The sequence below is a fragment of the Rattus rattus genome, chromosome 3 (genome assembly GCF_011064425.1).
Source record: "Rattus rattus isolate New Zealand chromosome 3, Rrattus_CSIRO_v1, whole genome shotgun sequence".
NCBI lineage: Eukaryota > Metazoa > Chordata > Mammalia > Rodentia > Muridae > Rattus > Rattus rattus.
Window position 1 is genome coordinate 146,750,123 of NC_046156.1, and position 24,871 is coordinate 146,774,993.

At 36.3% G+C, this 24,871-nt stretch overlaps 1 protein-coding gene across 1 annotated transcript in view; it reads left to right on the forward strand.

Annotated features, from left to right (window-relative positions):
* The window catches only part of LOC116895965, an 83,362-nt gene that overhangs the window by 5,435 nt on the left and 53,056 nt on the right, over positions 1–24,871 (forward strand). Inside the window, exons 4-15 of the mRNA XM_032897012.1 lie at positions 1,126–1,189; positions 4,489–4,671; positions 6,407–6,585; positions 6,997–7,158; positions 8,118–8,227; positions 8,696–8,876; positions 10,307–10,565; positions 11,506–11,645; positions 12,917–13,075; positions 15,941–16,050; positions 17,345–17,528; positions 22,757–22,991. Coding sequence (XP_032752903.1) covers positions 1,126–1,189; positions 4,489–4,671; positions 6,407–6,585; positions 6,997–7,158; positions 8,118–8,227; positions 8,696–8,876; positions 10,307–10,565; positions 11,506–11,645; positions 12,917–13,075; positions 15,941–16,050; positions 17,345–17,528; positions 22,757–22,991 — 1,966 coding nt within the window. The remainder of the gene's footprint in view (positions 1–1,125; positions 1,190–4,488; positions 4,672–6,406; positions 6,586–6,996; positions 7,159–8,117; positions 8,228–8,695; positions 8,877–10,306; positions 10,566–11,505; positions 11,646–12,916; positions 13,076–15,940; positions 16,051–17,344; positions 17,529–22,756; positions 22,992–24,871) is intronic.

The window sequence follows — 24,871 nt, forward strand, 5'->3', positions numbered from 1 at the left end:
TAACTTCTAATAAATCTTTAATAAATGAGTCTACATTTCTATGTATTTTCTGCATACATATCTGTGTATATGTTGTCTTTCTATTTTAAATGTGCATGTGTATCTCTGTGCTCTGTGTAACTGTGTGTGTGTGTGTGTGTGTTTCTCTGTGTTTGTGCGTCCCTGTCTATCTCTTTCTGTGAGTTTGTAGAATGAGATTCCACATTCAGTCTGCCTCTCTGTCTTTATGCCCCTCTACCTCTCCTCTCACTTTCTCTCACTCTCTTTCTCTTTCTGTTTCATTATCACCTCCCTTTGTATGTGGGGTGTAGATGGGCATTTGGTGGTGTGTCTGCTTTAGTGTTTTTTTTTCTGCTAGTTTAATACTTAAAAGCTCTGTGGGACAATGCCATTGGTTTTAAATAGGAGTCTACAAGAAAATAAAATTAATAATTCCAGTTAAAGCCACTCCTGGAGGCTGCTCAATATTTCAACAGGATTTTCTATTCAGATGATTGTTTCAAATGGATCCATAACACTGTGTGCAGTAATTATGTCCTAGAACTTCTTTTGAGCATCCAGCCTATTTTCCAGGATAGACACATGTCCTTCATCTCCACAGACTGGACATCTCTCAATGAAAGCCAAAGGCTGTTTTCATTTCTAGGCACCCTCAAAGACTCTCTGTTTTTGACTATTTGTTCACTGTTGTAGAAGTTATCATATATTTTGAATGTTAGCTTTACTAAACTCATCATAGTTACCGTGAATATATGTATCTGTGAGCACTAGATTGTGTGCTCATGTTAAGTCAAAGTTCAATACACCACACACAGTCTGCACAGATGTAAGAAATTTCATAATACTATTTGTTTTGGTTAGTGGTAATGGCTGAATGCAACATCTTATTTTATTGTGGATCAATATACCAAGGCTCTCCCCAAGAGGAAAGGCAAGTACCCAAAGATTTTTCTCCTGAAATCAGTCCTGTTTACTCAAACCTGTGGTCAGAAGAAATATCCTTAACACTGGTCTAAATAATTTCCCTGTTAGAGAGCTAGAAATGGCAAGTAAAGGAAATTGCTAGACACTTCAAGAGACTAATATCAGTTTATTTGTGATGGTTGGTTCTTTTTTGTCTTCCAGGGCATTGAAGGTTACCAACTGTGGTTCTGTCCTGGCCCTGGGGAAGCTCCAAGAGCACTCCAAGGTAATAACAGGGAAATCTAAGGAGGCACTAGCTGAGTTTGTTGAATTGTCAATATTTTCATTATTTAGACTTAAACTTAAATAAACAGTAAAGCAAACTGACTTAAATATAATTTCATTCATTTAAATCATAATTAAAAACTAATATAACCTTCAGACATAATTTAGTATCTCATAAGCAACAGCCTTAAAATGACAGGAATTTTTCTGTGCTTTCCGTTTGAGAAACAGAATTTTCCTGATAAGGCGAACAAAACAAAACTCTAGAAATATTGTTTTTGGAGAAAATAATTTAAAAAATCATTTGGCAATCACTGCAGAAAATCCTCCTAGCTATATATCTCAAGGGTTTCCATCACATGGTAGCTCACAACCGTCTATAACTCCAGTTTCAGGGGATCTAATTCCCACCTCTGACCTGCACAAATACCAAGTCTAACATGGTAAACAGGTATATATGTGAGCAAAAGACATACACACAGAAACAAGTTTAAATCTAAAATGTATAATCTTCAATTTTTTATTTATTCCAAAATATGTAGATTGTTTTGTAATGAACATTCGAAATGTAGCCATTTCTCCGATTCCATGTAAAATATTCAGTTCTCATCTCCTATGACCAGTAATTATGTAACTGAATGTGAGATCATATTCTGAAATTTGGAGACAACCTGACTTAATTACAGCTATTCCCTTTGTTGCCTTCTTTTATTTCTCACTAGATTATTGCCAAATAAATAATAGTAATAAAATTATCAAAAAAGTTTGAATAAGAATTAAAGTTTTGAAATCACCAAGTATGCTTGCAAAGATGATCTTTTAAAAGCTACTGAAAATTTGAAGCTCTAACACATAAAGTTGACCTTCATACAAATGACATAAGTCTCGACAGATTTAAGAGAATGCTCTCCCACTAGTGCCAGATAAGAAAACACTCTCTTACATAGGTACCTGTGGTCTCTGAATAGCCCATGTATGCTCTTTAGTTGGTGGCTCAGTCTCTGATAGCTCCCATGGGTCCAGGTTGATATTGCTGGTCTTTCTATGATGTTTCCAATCATTTCAGCTTTTCAATTCTCACAACTTTTCCATAGGGGTTGTTGACCTCAGTCCACTGGTTAGATGTAATATCTACACCTGTTTTAGTCAGCTGCTTGCAGGGCGTCTCAGAGGACAACCATGCTAGGCTACTGGCTGCAAGCACAATATTGCATCAGTAATAATGTTTGGGATTGGTGCCTAATCATGGGATGGATCCTAAGTTGAACCTGTCATTGACTGGTCACTGCTTCAGACTCTATTCCAGTTTGTCCTGCACTACATTTAGATAGGAGCAATTTGAGGTTGAAAGTTTTGTAGGCGTGTTAGTGTCCCTGTCCATCCACAGGTGTCCTGTTTGATTAAAAAAAGGTGGTCTCTTCAAATTTCACATCTATCTGATTTGGCGTTTTGGCAAAATTTCCTACCTTGACTCTTGGGAGCACCCTTATCCCATGTCTCTGGGATATTCTAGAGGTTCCACCAACCCTGAAAGCTGTATATTTCCATTCACTCTCCTGGGTCCCTTGGCCTCTCTCATGTCTCCCCCATACCTCATCCTGACCTGTTCTCCCCTGATTCCATTCTCACACTTATCTCTCCCTCCCTCTGTCTCCCATGGTTATTTATTTCCCTCTGCTAAGTGTGATTGAAGCATCCTTACTTAGGCTTTCCTTATGGTTTAACTTTTAGTGTCATGGATATTCTGTACATTTTGGGAAGTATCACTTATAAGTGAGTATATACCATTCATGTCCTTTGGAGTCTGGGTTAGCTCACTCAGAATATTTTCTAGGTCCATGCAATTGCCTGCAAAATTCACGATGTCCTTTGTTTTTAGTAGCTGAATAGTATTCCATTGTGTAAATAAACCATATTTTCTGTATCCATTCATTGGTTGAAGGGCATCAGGGTTGCTTCTTATTACAAATAAGGCTGCTATTAACATAGTGGAGCTTGTGTCTTTGTGGTACTGTGGAACATCTTTTGGGTATATGCCCAGGACCAGTATATCAGGGTCTTCAGGTACAACTATTTCCTGTTTGCTGAGGAACAGCCAGATTGATTTCCAGAGTGGTGGTAGAAGTTTGCCATCCCACCAGCGATGGAGGAGCATTCCTATTTCTCTACAATCTCATCACCAAGTTCTTTAGTTTTGTTTCTATTTTGAGAATAGTTTAAGGAGTTTTGGTATTGGCTCTTATTTGAATGTCTGGTAGAATTATGCACTAAAACCATCGTGCCCTGGGTTTTTTGTTACTGTTATTGTTGTTGGTTGTTTTTAATGAATTCTTCTATTTCCTTAGGATTTATGGGACTGATTAGTTTATCTGATCTTGATTTAATTTTGGTATGTGGTATCTTTCTAGAAAATCATCTATTTCATATAGATTTTCAAATTTTGTCAAATATAATCTTTTGTAGTAAAACCTGATGATTTTTTTTAATTTCCTCAATTTCCATTATTTATCCCTCTTCATTTCTGATTTTGTTAATTTGCATATTTCTGAACTTTTAGTTTAGGTTAATGTGTCTTGTTGATTTTCTCAAAGAACAAGATCCTGTTTTATGGATTCTGTTTCTTATTGATTTCAGACCTAATATTATTTCCTGCTATCTGCTTCTCTTTGGTGTGTTTTCTTCTTTTTGATCTAGTTGTTTCATTGTGCTTTTAAGTTGCTAGTGTAGGATATCACAGTTAACTTTGGGAAGACAATTAATGCTCATATTTTATTTTATATATGCAGTGTGAAATATTTAGATTGATTAATATAAAGCTAGAGAAGTGAAGTAGTATTCTTATGATATAAAAATATTATTGTTATTAATACTCCAACAAGCGTGTCTTAAAACAGTTAGAGAAGAATACAGGAAAAGTCCCCCTACACAGTGCACTCTTAGGTCTATATTCTTTAAACAGAGTAATACACTGAAAATTTTCTCCACATTATTTTTAGAGTTCTCAGCTTAATTTATTATAGTATCCCTGTAAGGATTCTAATGTTCTAGTGTGTACAGTCTACATTATCCTGAAGAAGGAGAAATAGGAGGAAAGAGAAGAGAAAGAGGAGGGAGAGGAGGAGGAGGAAGTGGAAGAGGAGGAAGAGGAGGACGAGGACGAGGAGGACGAGGATGAGGACTAGGTCGAGGAGGACGAGGAGGACGAGGAGGAAGAGAAATACAGCAAAGCATTCTAAATTGTATCAGAAGGGATGCCCATATTCAATTACATTAGTTACAATTCATGTTTTTTTCTCATAGGGCATGAGTATACACATGATATTATAATGATAAATATTCAAAAGAACTTCAGTTCACGGGACTTAAGAAATTTTAAAGATATTTCTTATCTTCCTGGGATACTCATGAATTATCTAAATGCTGATGTACATGGGAAATTCATCTTAAAGCCCAGAAACTCAGCAAGAAGCCAGCAGCAAAAAAGTGAGTCCGCCACTTTCCTTCAGGTGGCTTTTCTCAGTTCCTATTTTAATTTGTCATAAAATATCACAGCATGCTATCATTTTCTTGCTTAGGAAAGGGGCACTGTAAAAAAGAAAAACAAAATAACACACTAAAACAATATGTTTCAGGTCCAAATTAAGAGAACTCTAAATTCTGATGTGAAGACTAGTCTTGGTTATAGGGAGAACAATTCATTTTTTCCAGGCAGATATTTGCCATGAACTGGTATGCCAAGACACTGTGAATAGCAAGTTTAAGACATGGATCCTGATATGTTGCCCATCAAGTGGTTTCATGACTAGAGCACAAATTTACTTATGAACTACATTTTGACAAACTATTGCAATGAAATCTACATTGAAATACTAGATGTATGGGATTGAAGATAATCTGTTGCAGGATTGAATAGAAATCACCTTAGGTTTGTAGCCTAGTCTCTAATCTCATTTCAAGCCATATAACAAATATCTTTTAGACCTATATCTAGATTCAAAATGGCCTTAACATTGATAGACTGGGCCTTTTGAATTATTTTTTTCAAATGATAGAATTCTTTTATTATTTCTCCATAATATCCTTTCTTGTAAACCTCCCACTTATACAATTGATTTCTTTTAAATTTTGCTTTTTTAATTTTTTATTAATTATTATATTTACATTTGAAATGTTGTCCCCTTCCTGATCCCCCTACCAAGAATACCCCACCTCATCCCTCTTCCCCTTTGCCTCTAAGAGGGTGCTCTCCCACCAACTTAGCTGGTCCCACCTTACCCCTCTTGCATCCCTCTTCTTTGGGGCATCAAGCCTCCACAGGAAAAAGAACATCCCTTCCCACTGAGGCTAGACAAGACAGCCATCTGTTATATGTGTAGCAGGGACTGCAGACTGGCAATGTATACACACACACACACACACACACACACAGACACAGACACACACACAGACACACACACACAGACACATGCACACGCATACACACAAATGCTCACTCAGATATCTTTGTCAATCTATATAATATTATTTGTGATTTCAGTCCTCATAATTTTGCATTAGCCAGGCAGACAATATGTTCTCCAGTGAAGGCTATTTTATATTGTTTTATATGACTCATTTGTTTACTTTTAATTTATTTGTCTTAAGTAACATATTTAAAATTGTACTATAGTCCAATATAAAAGAAAACTCAGAAGGGAAAAAGAAACTTTAATTTCAGCTGTGAACTTACACTATAGTGTATAGTCATGTATATTTTCTCAGAAGGGGAAATGCTGCTGCTGAAATAAACTTAACAATGGTCTTCAAAATGCTGAACAAGAAAACTAAGGATAAAAGACCTTCACTATGACATTTGAAAAAAAGAGAAAATTTTTAAATAAGAATAAAAGTGAGGGTGGCTATGAAAATGGATGTAACTATTGAAGCAACAGCCTGTACATAGTTCAGGGAACTTATTCAACCAATGTATCTAGTATCTCATGATACAGTATGGAGTTAGACAGCATCATCTTGTGAGAATTCCCACTACAGAACACAAGACCATGTCTTAGAGACATCACTAAGATTAGTAACAGTGTAGGGCATATGGGAAGAAGGTTGCATAAACACAACAGGATAATTAACCCATTATAATAGGGACATTTTGCAATTGAAATTTTGTTTTGTAACAAATCTATAAATTATACTATCCTATGTAATGATCTCATCTCCTGCTCAGATATGAAGAAAAAATCTTTTAAGAAACAAAGAAGTTCTGTAACATGGCAGTTGGATGGGGCCTCTGTGCCCCACCAGGAGCAAGTATGCACCATCCCACAAGTTAAAAAGGGAGGAAAACTGTTTGGAAGAAAACTCAGCTCCATTTGTCAGGATGGCGACCTGCCCTCGGTAATCCTGGTACGTCTCACATGGCTTTTCTCTGGCTCTCCTAAGACAAATTCCTGCTTATTAAATACCTGACCTCTTCACCTCTATCACCATGTGGAGTAAAAATTGTGTCTCAAATCATTAGCTTTCCAATAGGAAGATGAGAGAGGGCTATTCAGAAACCATCTATTGGAAAAGTTGGATTTAATCTCTTAACTATTTTGGAAAATCTGATATGAAGAAATGTTGCCTGATCTTTAAGGGTCAGCATTAGGGTGGGACGTGTACAACAAAAGATTGCAGCACAAAACCAGCTTGAGGTCCTCTGTGTCCATGCCAGCACTTGCACTGCACCTGTGCACACCATTGGTCTGGTTCTCAAGGAGCAACTAGTGCTCTGTGCTGTGTGAAGCCTGACGTATTTCTCTTTCTTCTTCTCAGGACATGCTGTACGTACTAAAGAAGAAAGGGCCCACAACCAAGGGTGTCTTTATAGAACCTCCAGGTATAACTTTGTTCCAAACAGTAAAGGACAAATTGGATTTGGATGAAGAGGTGGATATGGAGAAACAATCAGTTTATGTAGTGGCGTGGATCTTTAAGGTAGGGAATGTCGTTCCATCATCCACCTCAGGATTCCTCTGTGTCTCTGGGAGTAGTTGTCTTCATTTTGCATTCCCTTGAGTGACAGTAGATATGTATGAGAGAAATCTTATATGCTCAAAGTCTCCTCTGTTAGTGTTAATAACATGGATGATGTTTTGTTCAGAAATTGTTTAAGCAATGCGATTGTTGAACTTTCAAAAGTGAACCCTCCCCTCATTTCTAGGAGACCCGATCTCAAAGCAAATGTCCCTATTCTCTGGTGTAAAATTTTTCTGAATATCTCAACCTATGCTCAGAGTCCCCAGTTCATTAGTTATTATGTATATGTATAAACTGGGGCTGAGAGCCACAGGATATTTTGCTTTTTGTACCTTAAATGACTGTGGTTTTCAGTAATAGTCTCCATTCATTTAAAAGAGAACCTTTTCTGATGGGTAAGGGCTATAATATCTGTGAACATTAAGTTAAACATAGTAGAGTTAGGAGTTACACTTGTTTAGCGAACATTAGGACATTCTTTAAGAACCATGACCACATGTGCCTCCATGCTTCCAGTACCAGACATCCCTTTATGCTCCTGAGAAATCAGATAATAACTTCCTATGGTTGTCTTTATTGTGGTTATCATAGTTGTATGTTTCTATTACTTAAAAATAGTATTCAAACTGAACTATCGATTGCTTATATGTGCTAGTTTGCTCAGCTGTCCATTAGAGGCAGGCTGAGCTAAGGAAAGATTTTTCTATAGTCCAAGTAAATCTGAAAATGTACTCTTTGGTCTCTAGCTTGAATAGATGAAACTTACTGGGCCCACATATCATGGAACGTTCTAACTAGGGGAAATTTGGGGAACTCTAAAGAAAGTTGGAACTAAACTGAAATTTACTGGTGAATGTACTTTGAATAATTTCCATTTTTAATTATTTCCACAAAAATATTTTTCCTCTCTTTATAAGGACTTCCTCCAAAACATCGAGGGAAGTCTAATGACTTCAAAACTATATGACGAGTGGATTGCTGTAACCGAAAATGTCAACGATGAAGAGAAATTAGCCGCAGTGCAGAGGTAATAGTTGGCAAACTGTGAACAACATCAACAAAATAGAAGGAACATTTGCTTACACATATTAGAGATTATATATCACAGAAATATTTACTAAGAACACTGACAGACAGCAAAAGGTTTCAATTATTCACAAACACGAAAGACACTTTTTTTTTTTCCGGAGCTGGGGACCGAACCCAGGGCCTTGCGCTTGCTAGGCAAGCGCTCTAGCACTGAGTTAAATCCCTAACCCCAAAAGACACTTTCAAAAGAGTTTGAGTTACAGTGGGAATTACAATAGCTCAGGTTTATAATCCAATTAGATTTGTCTTTTTTCTGAATTGGGTAAATGTTTCAACCAATAATTTGAGTACAAATTCTTTCATTTTATTTTCAGAGCATCCTGCATATGATAAGATTACTCCATTCCCTTGCTTCATATTTACAAATTGAGTATATTTGTTTTAAAATAACTGTCTCTGTGTTCAGTCTTTTAGATAAAATGCCACCTGAAAATGCGGCTCTTCTGAGGCAACTTTTTCGTATACTATATGAAATTAAAAATCACTCTTCCATTAATAAAATGTCTCCTTACCACCTATCTATTGGGTTAGCCCCATGTCTCTTATTTGTGCCCGGCTATGAAGTGACAGATGATATTGCTAAAAAGGTAATTAGATAAGAACTTTACTCCTAGCATGTATAAGCCTTTACAATGAGACAGAAAAACATGATTATCCTGAGAATCTGGGTTATTTTGTGGTTGTTGTTGTTGATTGTTTTGGTTTTGGTTTTGTTTCATTTTGTAAAGTACAGCTTTGAAAGTTGTTCTTCTGGAGGGAAGGAATAATTGGTGCATTTTAAGTAAAATATAAATGGGTATTTGAGCTCAGTGACTTAGTCTTTTGTCGTTGTTACTTAGAATAACCTTAGACTGTCCCAGTGAGAACAAATGCTGTTGAATGATACAAAAAACAATCCTGGGTACTGGGTTCAGCAATCAAGTCTTAATTCTGACATAATCAATATAGAACCTGTGAAATTCTACTTGTTCTCAAGGTGGTTTCCCTAACAAAAAATGGCAATGCAATTTGGAATATTTTTATTAGATATGGTCCTTAAGACTCCTGATTAATGTAAGTAAAATACCATTGGCCTCAGGATGCTGGTTATTATTGGTTTAGAGAAATTATTGAGTATACTTTTCTATGTTAGCCACCTTTCAAGTACTATAATAAACTACCAAAACTTATGCAGTACAGTGATCAAATGGTTATTTTGACTCTAAGTATTTAAGTTTCTGATCCATTATTAATTGAACAATTTCCTTGGACCTGTAAGGAACATATTGTAAAACAGCTCAACTGAGAAAAAATAATATTCCTCATATTGTGTAGAATCAAAGATCAGGAGAAGACAGGGCTCCAAAGTACCTGCCATTGAAGATACATAATTATCCCATTTCCTACCAGTCGACCTTATTTCAAATACCTCTCAATATAATGAACCATAAGATCAAGATGTTACCATTGCATCTGTACTGAGTCATCACTCTATTAAGATTATGTAATTAATTAAAGATATGTGAAGAAATGGCACCTACAGTGATATATTGATGCAGCTGTTAACATTGCACTGCACTGAGACACATGAATGTCAATGCACAGATGGGTTTGCTTGTCTCTTGCTTTTTAGACAGCCCATGAGAACTTTCAGTAGGATGGTACCCATTTTCAGAGGCTATCTTCCCTCCTTAGCTCTGCCTTTCTATAAGAATCCTTATAATCTTGCTCACCCACATATGTGTCAAATGTAACCAAAGTTTTTCAGTTGACAGTATGTATCACATAGTGGCCATCACAATGGAAAAAACTGGAAATCATCCTCTTATGTAACATTGCACTGTGATGATCACACTTGAACATCTGATCTCACAATTTTTTTAAATTTCTGACAAATGCCTGCCCCTATATTTTATAACAGCTAACTTTTTCTCAGAATTTTGAACTGCATATTTTAGCCTCCAAGACTAAGAAGTAAAATGTGATTTTGCAACCATTCAAAATAACATAGAGCTTGTTTTGCCTTGTTTTGTCACAGATTTCTTTAGTAAAATTTATGATAGAAAATGCTGCAAAGTTTTTTGGCGAGGACTTGGCTGCAGTGTGGCATGAAACATCACTATATCATCCTCCCGAAGCAAAGTCCTCGTGTTCCCAGAGTACTCCCACAAATATTGGGAACGTGAAGGAAACCAAACATGGACTCAGCAGCTCCCCCAGTGGCAGGACATGCACTCCTGGCTATAATACACTGCGGAGAAATTCAGTTGCTGCTCTTCCCTATGAGGGCATTATAGGTATGTATAGTTGTTCTACTACCATAACTTAAAATTAAATCATTGAGCACTGAAAATATGATTTATACCAAACAACAATGAAGGATTTACTAAACCATGTGAGGGATAAATTCACCTATGCATTATAGGTATTATCCTATTGTTAGAATTTGCTTCCAAATTTTAGTACCTCTTTCCACTGGTCCTGAGTTTATGTTAGAGATTAAACCCAGAAATGAGATTAAGTAATTAAGGGATGTAAAGAAATGATACTTACAGTGATATATTGAGTCTTAACATAGATTTTTAAAATAAAGAAAATAACAACTCAATAGCAAATTGGATTTTCTTTATGTAACAGCTCTGGTTGTCATGGAACTTGCTCAGTGTACCAAACTGACCTCAAATTTACAGAGACCCACTTGGCTCTGCTTCCTGAGATCTGGGAATAAAGGCATGTGCCACCATGCTAGTCTCTTAAGAAAATCTGAAAATATAGCATAATATACCCATATGGTTGACATAGACACTATGATCTCAGATTTGAACTCACAGATCAGTGGATGAAGCCAAGGACAGTAACAGAAGTGCAGTCAGGCAAATTGTGTTGTGAAGGACAGATACTGCTGGTACTTTACTGTTGTCCATGGCAGTCAGAAAGTCACACAAGGGGATGAAAAGATTGGTACTATGTGACTGTTTGATTCTAATACCTATAAGCATAGCTTTCAAGGCAAATACAAGAACTTACTCTTTATACATGAAGTATGGGCCATATACAACTATATATCCAATACCTTATGAAGTAAGATTGTTACAAATGTTATAATACTAATTAGTTATTTTCTGTGTGTTTGTGATATTGCATAAGGCATGCAGGCAGTAAAAGGAAAAGGCTATGCTAGGGCTAAATGAGGGCTAAATGAGTTCATTTACAGCAATGATTTCCCTTCTTTCTTAGATTCACAAAAACACGAAGTCAATGTATATACTAACCCAACAGTACCATCTCTTAATCCACCACAAGCAAAAAAGAAATGTCTGTTTGGCAAATCTCTTACAAGTCTTTTTGAAGACAAAAAGTTGCCTACTCCAATAGTTGTGAGTATCATTTTGGGTTTCTACAGCACCTTTGTTCTAAGTAAGTTATTTAATCAAGCAGACTAATGTTTAGATAACCTATCCATGAGGGTAAGATCATTTTAAAATAGAAATAATTTCCACTGAAGTTTGAGTCATGCAATTGAAAGAAATCAAAAATACAAAAGAAAAAGAAATAGTATTCCCACATTTTACACTGATTGCATCAAAGTTCCTAACCCACCAGCTTGTTGGAGGAAATGGGTCTATGGAAGGACCCTGCTGATTACCCAACTGTAAAGTCTTCCGGCTGCTTTATGACTCCATATTATTCTGGAGTCAATCCCTTAATATCATTGCCTCTGAGATTACTCGATCTTTCATAATTAAAAATAACTATAGACTTTAACTTTACATTATCAATGAATTAGATGTATATATTGTTTTTTGCTATATAGTAACATCTTTTCTTATATAGTAGACTATATTTAAATGCTGCCTAATATTGCTTAATCTATTTTAAACTAGTTACTAAATTTCTTTGGAAATATATATTTACTGTCCACATCTATTTCAGAACTATAGCTGAGCTAGGAATTTATGTGTGAACAAATTTACCATGTCAGACACATGAGCATTACTGCCCATTTCTTAGGTATTTTAGAGCAGAAATTTCTGGTAACTATATTTTTAATCACGTAATCAATTGAAATAGAGAAAAATATGGAGTAAATCTGTGTGTGGTAGTCATTTTTATGGAGTAAAATTATGGAAGAATGATTGACAAATACTTGGATTCTTAAATGTGACAGCATCTTTAGACATAGTTAAAAAAAGAAGTTACAGAAAAAGGAAAAAAAAGTCTCAGAAATATAGTGGAAAAAATATTTATAAAAATACAAAACTTAGGATACATAATAGAGGCCAGGACAGACAGGAAGTAATATAATGATTTATCTCTAGAAGGGAAATATTCCAATATATACTTAAAATGCCGTGCTTGAGAAAGATATTCATAGAAGGAAACAAAAAGTAATACAGGACCATTTACCAAAATGCTTTGGGGAACAGAAGTCCAAATAAAACCATGATGTTACAAATTGGGGGAAAGTGGATAAGTGAAGAAAATGTATTTGGAAGCTAAAACAGAAAAAAAAGTTCAATGATTTCTTTATTCCTCTCAGTTATTGCTGTGCACCCAAAACTGTCCTTGCTCAGGTTCACAATAAAAGGCATATTTGTGCTTCAGATGTGGATCTCTAATAATACAAGCTTATCCTTACCCCACACAGGATATGTTATCCATAATTGCAGAGAAAGGTCCAGAATCGGATCACATATTCAAAAGTCTACCTAAAGAATCACACCGGTCCCTGAGGTATAGGCTTGACAGTGAACAACACATTGACTGGGATGAGGAATGCGTTCTTGTAATAGCATCTGTTTTAAAGGTAAGGAAGGTTTTTACATCATCAACATTAACATCCCTATAGAGATGCAAATGTCCTTTTCTGTGCTTGAGATTACATGATGGTGTCTGTTTCCTGGAGCTATGAACACATGACCTCTTGATAAGAGGCATAGCAGGTAAAAGGCTGACAACCTCAAAGAATCATCACAAAGACACAGGTGAACATCATCTGTTGGAAGTTATACTAGTGGTAAAAGTGTGCTTCACAAAGCACATGTTTCAATAACACAAAAAATGTCCTTCAGAAATAACAGCTCAAAATGGCTAGTTCACTACTGACCAACAATTGGTGTTCAATGTTGGATATTGCCCTCTCTACAGTAGATACATGAAATTGTTTTCATTCCCAATCGAAAAACAAACCTGCAATTTAACTTTATCTGAATATTCACACTGGTCCCTGAGGGATAAGACAGACACTGAACAATATATTAATTGGAATGAAGAATGCTTGCTTGTTATAGCATCTGTGTTTCCTGGAACTATGGACACATGATCTCTTGATAAGACACATGGCAGGTAAATGTATGACAAAGTTTAGAATGTCACAAGATTCATCCCAAAGGCACAGTGAACAGCTTCTGTTGGAAGTTAACATCCTCATATATCAGATTGGATTTAGTTTGGCATTACAAATATTCCCACCGATTGACCTCTGACCATATATTGTGAAGTAATAGCAGGACAAGTAATAATAGTGATAAAAGTGTGTTTTACAAAATTCATGTCGTAAATACTTACCAAAAAATATCCCTCTCAAATAACAGTTCAAAATGGCTAGTCCACCACTGACCTACAAAAGGCTATCAATGTTTGATATTGCCCTCTGTCCAGTAGATAAACAAAATTGTTTTCCTTCTCAATCAAAAAAACCAAACAAACAAACAAAAAAAAACAGCACTTTCACTTTTGCCAGATATTGACATTCTACTTCCATGTCAAGTAGTCAAGGGTTAACCTAAGCTACATTTAACCTGTCTACCACTCTTAATTTGCCAGGGAGCTGCAGTGACTCTAGAGCAAATATCATTGTTTTATTTCTGCTTGGGCCTTGATCTGAATTCACCTCTCAGAAGACTGTGGACCTATGGCCCAGACATCAAGAGAAAAGATAGTGTTCAGGGATTAACTATGTTTAATATCATTGGGCAAAGGTACACAATGATTCCTCCTTGGCTCTTGAGCTTGCCAAGGGTGTCTGGTTCAAATTGCCAGAAACATGGGAACACATCATGGGGAGAAAAGACAAGATCAGTGACTGAAGGTAGCCATGTGCATTCAAAGCAATTTACAGGTACAAGAACACCTGGGATTCTTCCAATGTTATGACTTGCTACCCTTAGTACAACACTAAAGTTAACTGTGGTATTTTATGAACAAAGACAGTTTCTTTTCTTCAGACAAACTGATGCTTTCAACTTAATTTATATTGTTGAATATTTACCAATTTTAAGAAAATGTTATGATACTGAGACTTTCTCACTTGGAAAACATATAAGAAATTTCCTCACTATTCCAAGTGGTCTGTAAGCAGAGGTCTATATGTATATTACAGCTTTACTCTGTGTGTACTATACAGATTCACAAAATTATACAATCAGGATCAGGTAATTTCTGGTGCTTCTATCTTTTGATAGTTGCCTATTTCCAAGAAGAGAATTTTTTTTGTTTCTTTGTTTTGTTCATTTGTTTTAATAGTTACTATCATCATCATCATTATCATCATTATAATTATTATTATTACTTTACATTTATTTATTTGTTCATTTTATGTCTCCTATGATGACCCCCCCCCATTCTCTCATCACAAAGTCTCTTTCCTTCTCTGAGCCAGTTACGGGCCCCTGCTACTACCCTGGCACCCCAATTCTGTTCAGGGTTAGCACATCTCCCCTAAGGCCAGTTGGGGAAGGGTTTTCAACTCAAGAGCTTGCAGATAGCCCTGCTCCACATGTTGGGGGACTCACATGGAGACTAAGTTTTAGATTGCTGTAAATGTGAAGTAGGTCATGCTGCAGCTCCTGTAGGCTTTTTAGATGGTAATTCAGCCTTTGGTATCTCCTAGTGGTCCTGAGTAGTTGATTCTGTAGCTCTTCCTATGGAGTTCCTATCTCCTTTAGGGTGTGGAATCCTTCCCTCATTTGTTCCGTACAAGTCCCTGATTGATCCATAAAATCCAATGGTTGGCTATGGCTCTTCATATCCCATTTCAGTCAGCTGCTGGATGGAGCCTCTCAGAGGTCACTTATGATAGGCTCCTGTCTGGATATTCCATGTAGGAGCTGGCTTCCTTTAGGCAGAGAGAGCTTTGGTCTGGGAAGCGGAGTGGAGATCTATGATTGCAAGGAGTGGTGTGGACTAGAAGCCAGGAGAGGTAATTTGAACAGACTGTAGATTAATTTCATTGCCATAGCAACTAGGACTCTGATTCATTGATTCTAGTCTTAGGGAAGAAAACACAAGATTCTGCATATAGGTTCCACATTTGACCCAAGATTCTGGGGAAATGTCAGTTTGGGAATCTTTAGGGAAGTATGCTCTCAACCAGTGATTCTCAGCCTTCATAATCCTGTAACACTAATATAATACCTCATGGTTTTGTGACTCTTAACCATTACTTCATTTTGCTTCTCTTCATAATTCAAATTTTGCTCCTGATATGATTATAAAGAAAAATGGATAGAATATCTGATATGGAAAATATATGATATGTAACCCCCTAATGAATATGACCCACAAGTTAAGAATCACTGGTCTAAACTGCTAATTTAAAAAAAATGATTTTCAAGTACTATCTACAATGTGCATTGACCATTACTTTTTTGTTTTATGTTCAATAAAAAAGGATTTTATTGTTAACATTGATGGAAGCTTACTGACATTGTCGTTATATGAAAATTGGCTTTGCATCACAGACGAAAGAACTATGACTGGAAAAATTAATGCCATTCAAAGGTAATGATGCAGTAAGCACTTGGGGAACTGCACCAATATAGAAGCAGTGCTTTTGTAAGGTACACAGGCTTGTGTTTCTAGTATTGCAAGCAGCAATGATGTGCTATGCCAAGAAGTTTCCTTCACTCAGTCATGTATTGTCACTTTATAAACATTCTGCTTTCTCAAGCTAGCGTGTTGAAATATATTTCAATCTTACTTCGGAGTCGTCTCCTTTAAAATGTCATGATTTAGAAGACAATCTATAACACCTTGTGTTCAGGTATGGCTAGAGTATTGGATTATTCATGTGTGAAACAAATTAAAAGAAGTATGTGCATATAATACCTGTGGATTACTTGCTTCCTTCAGTTGTTATCATGGTATTGTGAATATTTCACATGGTCAATATATGTCATTGATTAGAACATGAATCTATTACTGAATTCTTCTTTCTCAACTATAACTATGTAGAGCCGTCTAGGTCAGGTAGAGATTTGACTTTTTTGAATCATTTTTCTGTGTGATACTCCATAGAATGATTTCATACTTAACCAGAGCTTTGAGCTCCCATTGCAACCAGGTGCCCTGCATCTCAGTCTTGCAGTAGCAGAAACTTTTGTAATTGTATTGTGTAGGATCGCTAGTGTGCTCCTTACGTTCTAGAATGTCACAAGAGTGTTACATGGATTCATACTACATTAGATATTAAATGTGTCTCCAGTCCATGATGGTTGGAAAGATCGTTTGCTGTTGAAAAACACTGGATGTTTTCATACACAGAACACACATGGTCTGCAAAATCTTCATTCATTCTAATACCAGGGAATTGAGTAGAATCATGAGTGTGATTCTGCTCCTTATGTTCTAGATTCTTGTAAGACTGTGTCATGGATTTATAATACATTAGACGTTAAAGGTGTCCCCATGGTAGCAGAGATAGATGGTTAGCTGCTTGATAGCACTGGATGTTTTCACACCCAGAACATACATGGTTTGCAACAATCTTCATTCATTCTGATACCAGGGATCCTGCCAACTTCCTCTGGCTTTTGTAGGTAGCAATCATACATCTAGTACACTGACATTCATAAAGAATTTTAAAAATGTTTTTCCATGATGCTGTACAGAAAAGTGATTTGCAGAAAACATTTTATGTATTATTCTAGCTACGTATTCTAACTTCTTTTGAATTCTGATTATACTATGAGTATGTCTACAAAACATTTACCATATTTGTTCTTCGTAGTTAGATTTCTAACTTACATTATTTTCAAGATGGTCTAACCTAAAATTGTCCTTTCTCTTTGTTTAGCCTTTTGCAACAGATTCCAGAGCCAAACTTTTTACTATTAAAACATCTCATATGTGTATTGGTTATAATAAAGGATTCTTCCATGAATAATTTAGACAGTTACAGGTTATCTCATCGCATAGCCCCAAATGTATTATTGGGTACTTCGAGAGTCTCATTATTTGGGAATGACATCTTAAGAAAGGTAAGGGGATCTGAAATTTGCCTTTGGGAACAAATGTCTAATTATAATTCAGTAATTGGGAATACTTTAGAAGGATTATTTCTCTAACAGGAAACCCTAGGATTGCATTCTTCTGGAGTGGAGTAGAATATGTATTGATCTATTTCAGGAAGATTTGGGAAGGGAGATTTTTAATGTAGTTTAAAGTAAGTTAATCATTTCTTTCTACTGTTCTTTTCCTTTCTTCTTAAATATTGATTTAGATATTGATGTTTTAGCCAACAATTTCTGCACATATAATGGTTATCCAAGAAAACTAGAGTGAAATTTTAAAAGATCAAGATTACCTAGGTTTTTATTGTTTTTTTCCATTGTAGCCCTATTTCTGCAGTATAGAATGGCTGTGTTTCATAGTGGTGCGACTATGATATTATTAAATATTTATATCATGTGAATTGCTGGTCATATTAAAGCACATTGCACATACACACATGTATATACATATATGTATATATACATATATATGTGTGTGTACATAAGGTATAAATGTACTTGTACATGTACATGTATTTGTATATGTACATACATAAGTAATAATGCATAATTGATGTATTTTATTTTGTATGCTTTCCATTATTTTATGACAAATCTATTTCCGGTACAGTTTTATGTTACTCAGGTATACTGTAGCTGTTACTTTTCTTATAAACACATGTACATAAATATTTTCACTAATTAATTTACTGTATATCCTGATTGCAGTCCCTTCCTCCATGTCCCATATTTACAACCTGATTTTCCCTCCATTCTTCTTTACCTCAGTAGTGTAGACCTTCCATTGTCACCAACTCTTTCTGATATATCAATGTACAACAGGAATATGTGCATCACCTTCTACTGAAGCCAAGCAAAGCAACCCAGATAAATGAAACCAATCCAGTGGTAGACAAAATGTCAGAGCCAGCCTGCACACGAACTCTTAGGGGAGATACTGAAGATCAAGCTGCCCATCTGCTACATATATGTAGGGGGCCTAGATCCTGCTGCTGGAGCGTATGATGGGGGAGGTCCTGCAGATTCAAAGCTGAAGGATAACAGTGATCAAAGGCTACAGCAAGATACCAGGATATAGAAGGAAAGGCATCTCAGGGAGGTTCCAGTATTGAGAGGATGGTAAAATACAGAGTGCTGAAACCAGACCAGTGACATATTTAATGTCCTTTTGCAAGAAAATCTGTTTGGAGAAGAGGGTATAATGTGTGACCACTTATGGCACAACACATCTCAAACACTTTTTTTATTTAATTTGACTTTTAATATTAAATTTAAATTTTTATTTAATTTTAATTTTTGAAATTTAGTGAGAGGGGTTTCCAAGGGATATATGGAAGGATTGAAAAGTGAAATGAGAGTTACTTGGTAGCAGGATTAGAAATTTACAGAGAATCAATAAAGAACATATATTTTGAAAAGGAAAAAAGGCAAAGAAAAGGTATATATTAAGAAGGCAAGGTACATGTTAACTAGCATTTCTCAGGTATTAGGGCCACAAGTAAGAAGATATAATGGTTTTACTCACAATGGAGGATGATAGCACAAGGGATAGCTTGAATAGGATTCTTACTCAAGACTCTACTTGGCTTGGACGTGAAACATACCTTTTTTACTTAATTTATAATTACAACGGTATTGGAAACCTAAAATCCAAGACTATACAAACTGCATGATTAGGCAAAATTAAACAACAAAATGCATTTTCACTCTTAAGAACTTTCAATGATTCTTCCTTTATTCTTTCTTTTCAAATACATTCTTTTATATGGTCAAGTATGCAAACAAACAAGCAAAACTATTCTGTACAATCTGCATATAAAATAAGACTATCCTGTGCAGTACTACTCAAACATAAACTGGGAAGAAACGCATGCTGGGAAGAAACATATGTGATGAATAGAGCTTACTTATCCTAAGCCATCATCTCAGAAGAAAAGTAATTTATCAGTGTTGTTCAATTTAGGACGTACCATAATTTTTGACAATTGCTGTGACAGAACACTGATGCAAAGCAACTTATGGAAGACAGGTTACACTCAACAGTATACTAGCAGTTACTAGTTAAATACTGAGAAATGTCAAAGCCCAAAATGAAACAGGGAGGCATAAACTGAAGCAGAAGCCTAGTAGGAGCACTGCCTCCTGCCTCATATCTCATTTTCTTTTTCTGACTAATAACAAAAGGGTGGCACTATCCTGGAGAACTGGGCCCTACAAATTCCAAGGTTAGTCAGGACAATATCCCTTAGACTTCACTAGAGAATAGGTCAATGTGGTGGAGGCATTTTCTCAATTAAGACTCCCTCTTCTCACCAACTTCTTCTCTCAGTCACATTTTTTTCTGTCTTTTCTTTATTGAGTATTTCTTTTTTACATTTCGAATATTATTCCCTTTCTTGGTTTCCAGGCCAATATCGCCCTAACCTGTCCCCCTCCCATTATTATGGGTGTTCCCCTCCCCATCCTCCCCCCATTACCGCCCTACCCCCAAAAATCATGTTCACTGGGTGTTCAGTCTTAGCAGGACCAAGGACTTCCCCTTCCACTGGTATTCTTTTAGGCTATTCATTGCTACCTATGAGGTTAGAGCCCAGGGTCAGTCCATGTATAGTCTTTGGGTAGTGGCTTAGTCCCTGGAAGCTCTGGTTGCTTGGCATTGTTGTACATATGGGGTCTTGAGCCCCTTCAAGCTCTTCCAGTTCTTTCTCTGATTCCCTCAACTGGGGTCCCGTTCTCAGTTCAGTGATTTGCTGCTGGCATTCGCCTATGTACTTGCTGTATTCTGGCTGTGTCTCTCAGGAGAGATCTACATCTTGTACCTGTCGGCCAGCACTTCTTTGCTTCATCTATCTTGTCTAATTGGATGGCTGTATATGTATGGGCCACATGTGGGGCAGGCTCTGAATGGGTGTTCCTTCTGTCTCTGTTTTAATCTTTCCCTCCCTATTCCCTGCCAAGGGTATTCTTGTTCCCCTTTTAAAGAAGGAGTGAAGCATTCGCATTTGGTCATCCATCTTGAGTTTCATGTGTTCTGTACATTTAGGGTAATTCAAGCATTTGGGCTAATAGCCACTTATCAATGAGTGCATACCATTTGTGTTTTTCTGTGATTGGGTTACCTCACTCAGGATTTTATTTTCCAGTTCCCTCCATTTGCCTACGAATTTCATAAAGTCATTGTTTTTGATAGCTAAGTAATATTCCATTGTGTAGATGTACCACATTTTCTGTATCCATTACTCTGTTGAAGGGCATCTGGGATCTTTCCAGCTTCTGGCTACTGTAAATAAGGCTGCTATGAATATAGTGGAGCATGTGTCTTTTTTATATGTTGGGGTATCTTTTGGGTATATGCCCAAGAGAGGTATAGCTGGGTCCTCAGGTAGTTCAATGTCCAATTATCTGAGGAACCTCCAGACTGATTTCCACAATGGTTGTACCAGTCTGCAATCCCACCAACAATGGAGGAGTGTTCCTCTTTCTCCACATCCTTGCCAGCATTTGCTGTCACCTGAGATTTGATCCTAGCCCATTCTCACTGGTGTGAGGTAAAATCTCAGGGTTGTTTTGATTTGCATTTCCCTGATGACTAAAGATGTTGAACATTTCTTTAGGTGTTTCTTAGCTATTCCGCATTCCTCAGCTGTGAATTCTTTGTTTAGCTCTGAACCCCATTTTTAATAGGGTTATTTGTCTCCCTGCGGTCTAACTTCATGAGTTCTTTGTATATTTTGGATATAAGCCCTCTATCTGTTGTAGGACTGGTAAAGATCTTTTCCCAATCTGTTGCTTGCCGTTTTGTCCTAACCACAGTGTCCTTTGCATTATAGAAGCTTTGCAGTTTTATGAGATCCCATTTGTCGATTCTTGATCTTAGAGCATAAGCCATTGGTGTTTTGTTCAGGAAATTTTCTCCAGTGCCCATGTGTTCGAGATGCTTCCCCACTTTTTCTTCTATTAGTTTGAGTGTATCTGGTTTGATGTGGAGGTCCTTGATCCACTTGGACTTAAGCTTTTTACAGGGTGATAAGCATGGATCGATCTGCATTCTTCTACATGTTGACCTCCAGTTGAACCAGCACCATTTGCTGAAAATGCTATCTTTTTTCCATTGGATGGTTTTGGCTCCTTTATCAAAAATCAAGTGCCTATAGGTGTGTGAGTTCATTTCGGGGTCTTCAATTCTATTCCTTTGGTCTATCTGTCTGCTTCTGTACCAATGCCATCAGTCACATTTCTTTTGCCTTAATAAAAAAACAGGATTTAAAACACCAACCAAAGAGTGTGCATGGGGGAACACATGGCTCCAGCTGGATATGCAGCAGGAGATTGTCTTATTTGGTGTCAATCACTAGGAGGGGAGGCACTTAGTCCTAGGTTGATGGCGTAGGGTAGGGGAATGCTATGTTTTTGAGGCAGGAGTGCGTGGGCAAGTGAGAGAATACTGCAATAGAGGCAAGGGAGGAGATACAGGATTTGTGAAGTGGGATAATGTTTGAAATGTAATTGAATAAAATAACCAATAAAAAATAAAACAACCAGGGAATAATAAAAAATAATGAGCAGGGTAACTTATTAATGTAAGTGGTTATTTGGGACCTACAAATGCTGAGCGAGTATCACACTTCAATTTCATGACAGAAGAGCACGACTGCAGAAAGGAAGCAAAACCAAACAGGAAGCTGAGAGATAATGGTTCTTATCTTGGGAGCAAAAATGTAGCAGAGAAAGTGCATTGAGAATGGTCACCTACCTTTGTAACTACAAATTCTAGGCAGTGGTGTACTTCCGCCAGGAGGGCCAAGGCACCAGAAGATTGTCAATGAGAGGGTATTGTGATGCCTGGAACTAGAGAGGCCTCCCATTCAAAACATCACAATAAACAGCTACCGCAACCCACAGACAAACCATTAACACAATGGTCGTTAATTTGGTTCACTCAGTTTTATGCACCGTATCATTTCTGAAATTTTGCATTGGTTAAAGTTTTCTTCTGCTTTTTGCAATAGGTATGAAATTTTAACAAGTTTGGTAAAATGCAAAGAACTTAGAGTCTCCGTTTCAGAAACTTCATTTCATGGGTTCCTATCTGTTTGTGGCAACTGTTATGTTCCTGATAGTATTGGATCTCATTTTTAATTTTCAATTTTGTAAACTATGTGAAATAACAATCTTGTTTTTACCTTGTGTTATAGATGTCAATTATACAGATCATGATTGACAACTACCAAAAAATATTTGGAAATGATATGTTTATTAAATATATTGACAATAAGTCTGATGATCTAAGGATGCGTAAAGCATCAATAAATTCTTCTGTCAAATCACCTGTTATGACGAAAGACATAGCTTGCTACAGCTGGAAAGCATGTGGTAACAATAAAAAAAATAATATTTCACGTGCTGCCCTGCCGAAGGAAAGTCCTACAGGTAAGACAAGATTTATTTACTCATCAAATGAATGGAAGGATGATATAATTTTGTCATTTCATTAATTTGTAAGTATCAGAGAAGCATTGGGACACAATATGATATTAGAATATGGGAAAGGTTTTTAAACATCACTTTAATTAAATTATACTTAAATATATGCATATACATATATATATGTATATGTATACACATATATACTTGCACACATATGGATACATACAGGTATGCATGATACACTATCTAGAGAATCCTAAATTATTATCAGCTATAATTTCTCCCCTTTCTTCCCATGGTGCTTAAAACATATAAGATTTCTTGTGTAGTAAATTATTTTTGATAAGATCATTTAGAAACTATGATTTGATATACAAATCCATTAAGTATTCTGCAAGATTAAGCCCTGCACCACTGTCAACAATTTTGGTTATTCTAGTGCAAAATAATGTTTGTTTAACTTCCTATGAGGAACAATATTGCAAAATGCTTGGCATTGGCACAAATATTAAATTGCACTGGATCCAATACAAAACCTAAGTGAGTTATGGTGAAGAGACTAAAACTCACCTGATTAACAGGTAGTACCTTGCAAATTCAAATACATTTTTAACTCAAGTAGTACTTTGTATAGAGTTAAGAAATTATACCGAAATATTACCCTTATCTGAAGTGAGGTAGATCTATGATCAGAGTGATTGTCTGATGATAACATTTAATGTTTCATTTAGCAGGACAAAACAGATCACCTACCACATGTAAGTAGGAAAGAATGAGTTAAGTAGGTCTAAGGTCGTTCTATTTTAATGTTCCCTTCTACCTCCCACTTAATTATAGCAGAAAAAATTATTGCAAGATCCTATTACAGTTTTATATTTCACCATATTAGTTACAAATTGTTTTCACCTACAATACTTATTTTATGCAGCATATTTCACATTGTTTGCTATTATAACAAATGTTATTACATTTGGTTATTCCTTACACTCCAATGTGCCTCCCTCATGGTCCTCCACAGTCTTTGGAAAAGGGCGTTTTTCACGCTCTGCCTCTACAGCCCAGTTATAGTATTAGTTTTCTAACCTCAGTTACCAATGTGTGGCCAGAAGTTAATAACACTGAATAATCCCTCAGATTTCTGCGTAGAATCCCGTGCCATAGAAAGTTCTAAATAAAATTCTATTAACAATCAAAATTAATCCTCACACATGATGAACTTAGAGGTGGATTATGGATGTAGAATATACAAAATGACCTGAAAAGATAATCCAGTGTCTAAAGGAATTGAAATACAGGCTTTGGGACATGAATTTGGGTCATCAAACATATATTAAAAAACAAACAAACTAGGTATTGTAGCACAATCATCTCTAAACCAGAAGCTTCTACCTGAAGGGAGATGGCAGTTGGAGACATTAATTAACAGAAGTTTATAGGACACAATATTCCTGACATATTGTTCAGTAATGGTCAATAAAGAACCTCCCCCACAACCCCCCAAAAAAGATGAGAGAGATTGAGGAAGACCAATACTAGAGGCTCTCTCCAAATGTTAATCAGTTCAAAGTTCTAAATAAGCTTTAAATTCATCAGTCGTGATGTGAGCTGCTCATGTTTTACACACACACACACACACACACACACACACACACACACAAACACACACACACACACAAACACACACACACACACACACACACACACGCACGCATTACATGCACTGGGAAATGCACAGAAGCATACAGCATATTTGTTGTATTTCTCGTCATCGCCTGAGACCTCAACATGAAATATTCTTAATTCATGGTTTGTGTATCTCAAAAGTGTCTGTAATACAAATTTGAGATACAGAAATCTTAGAGAAAATCTCCAGTAAAGAAATT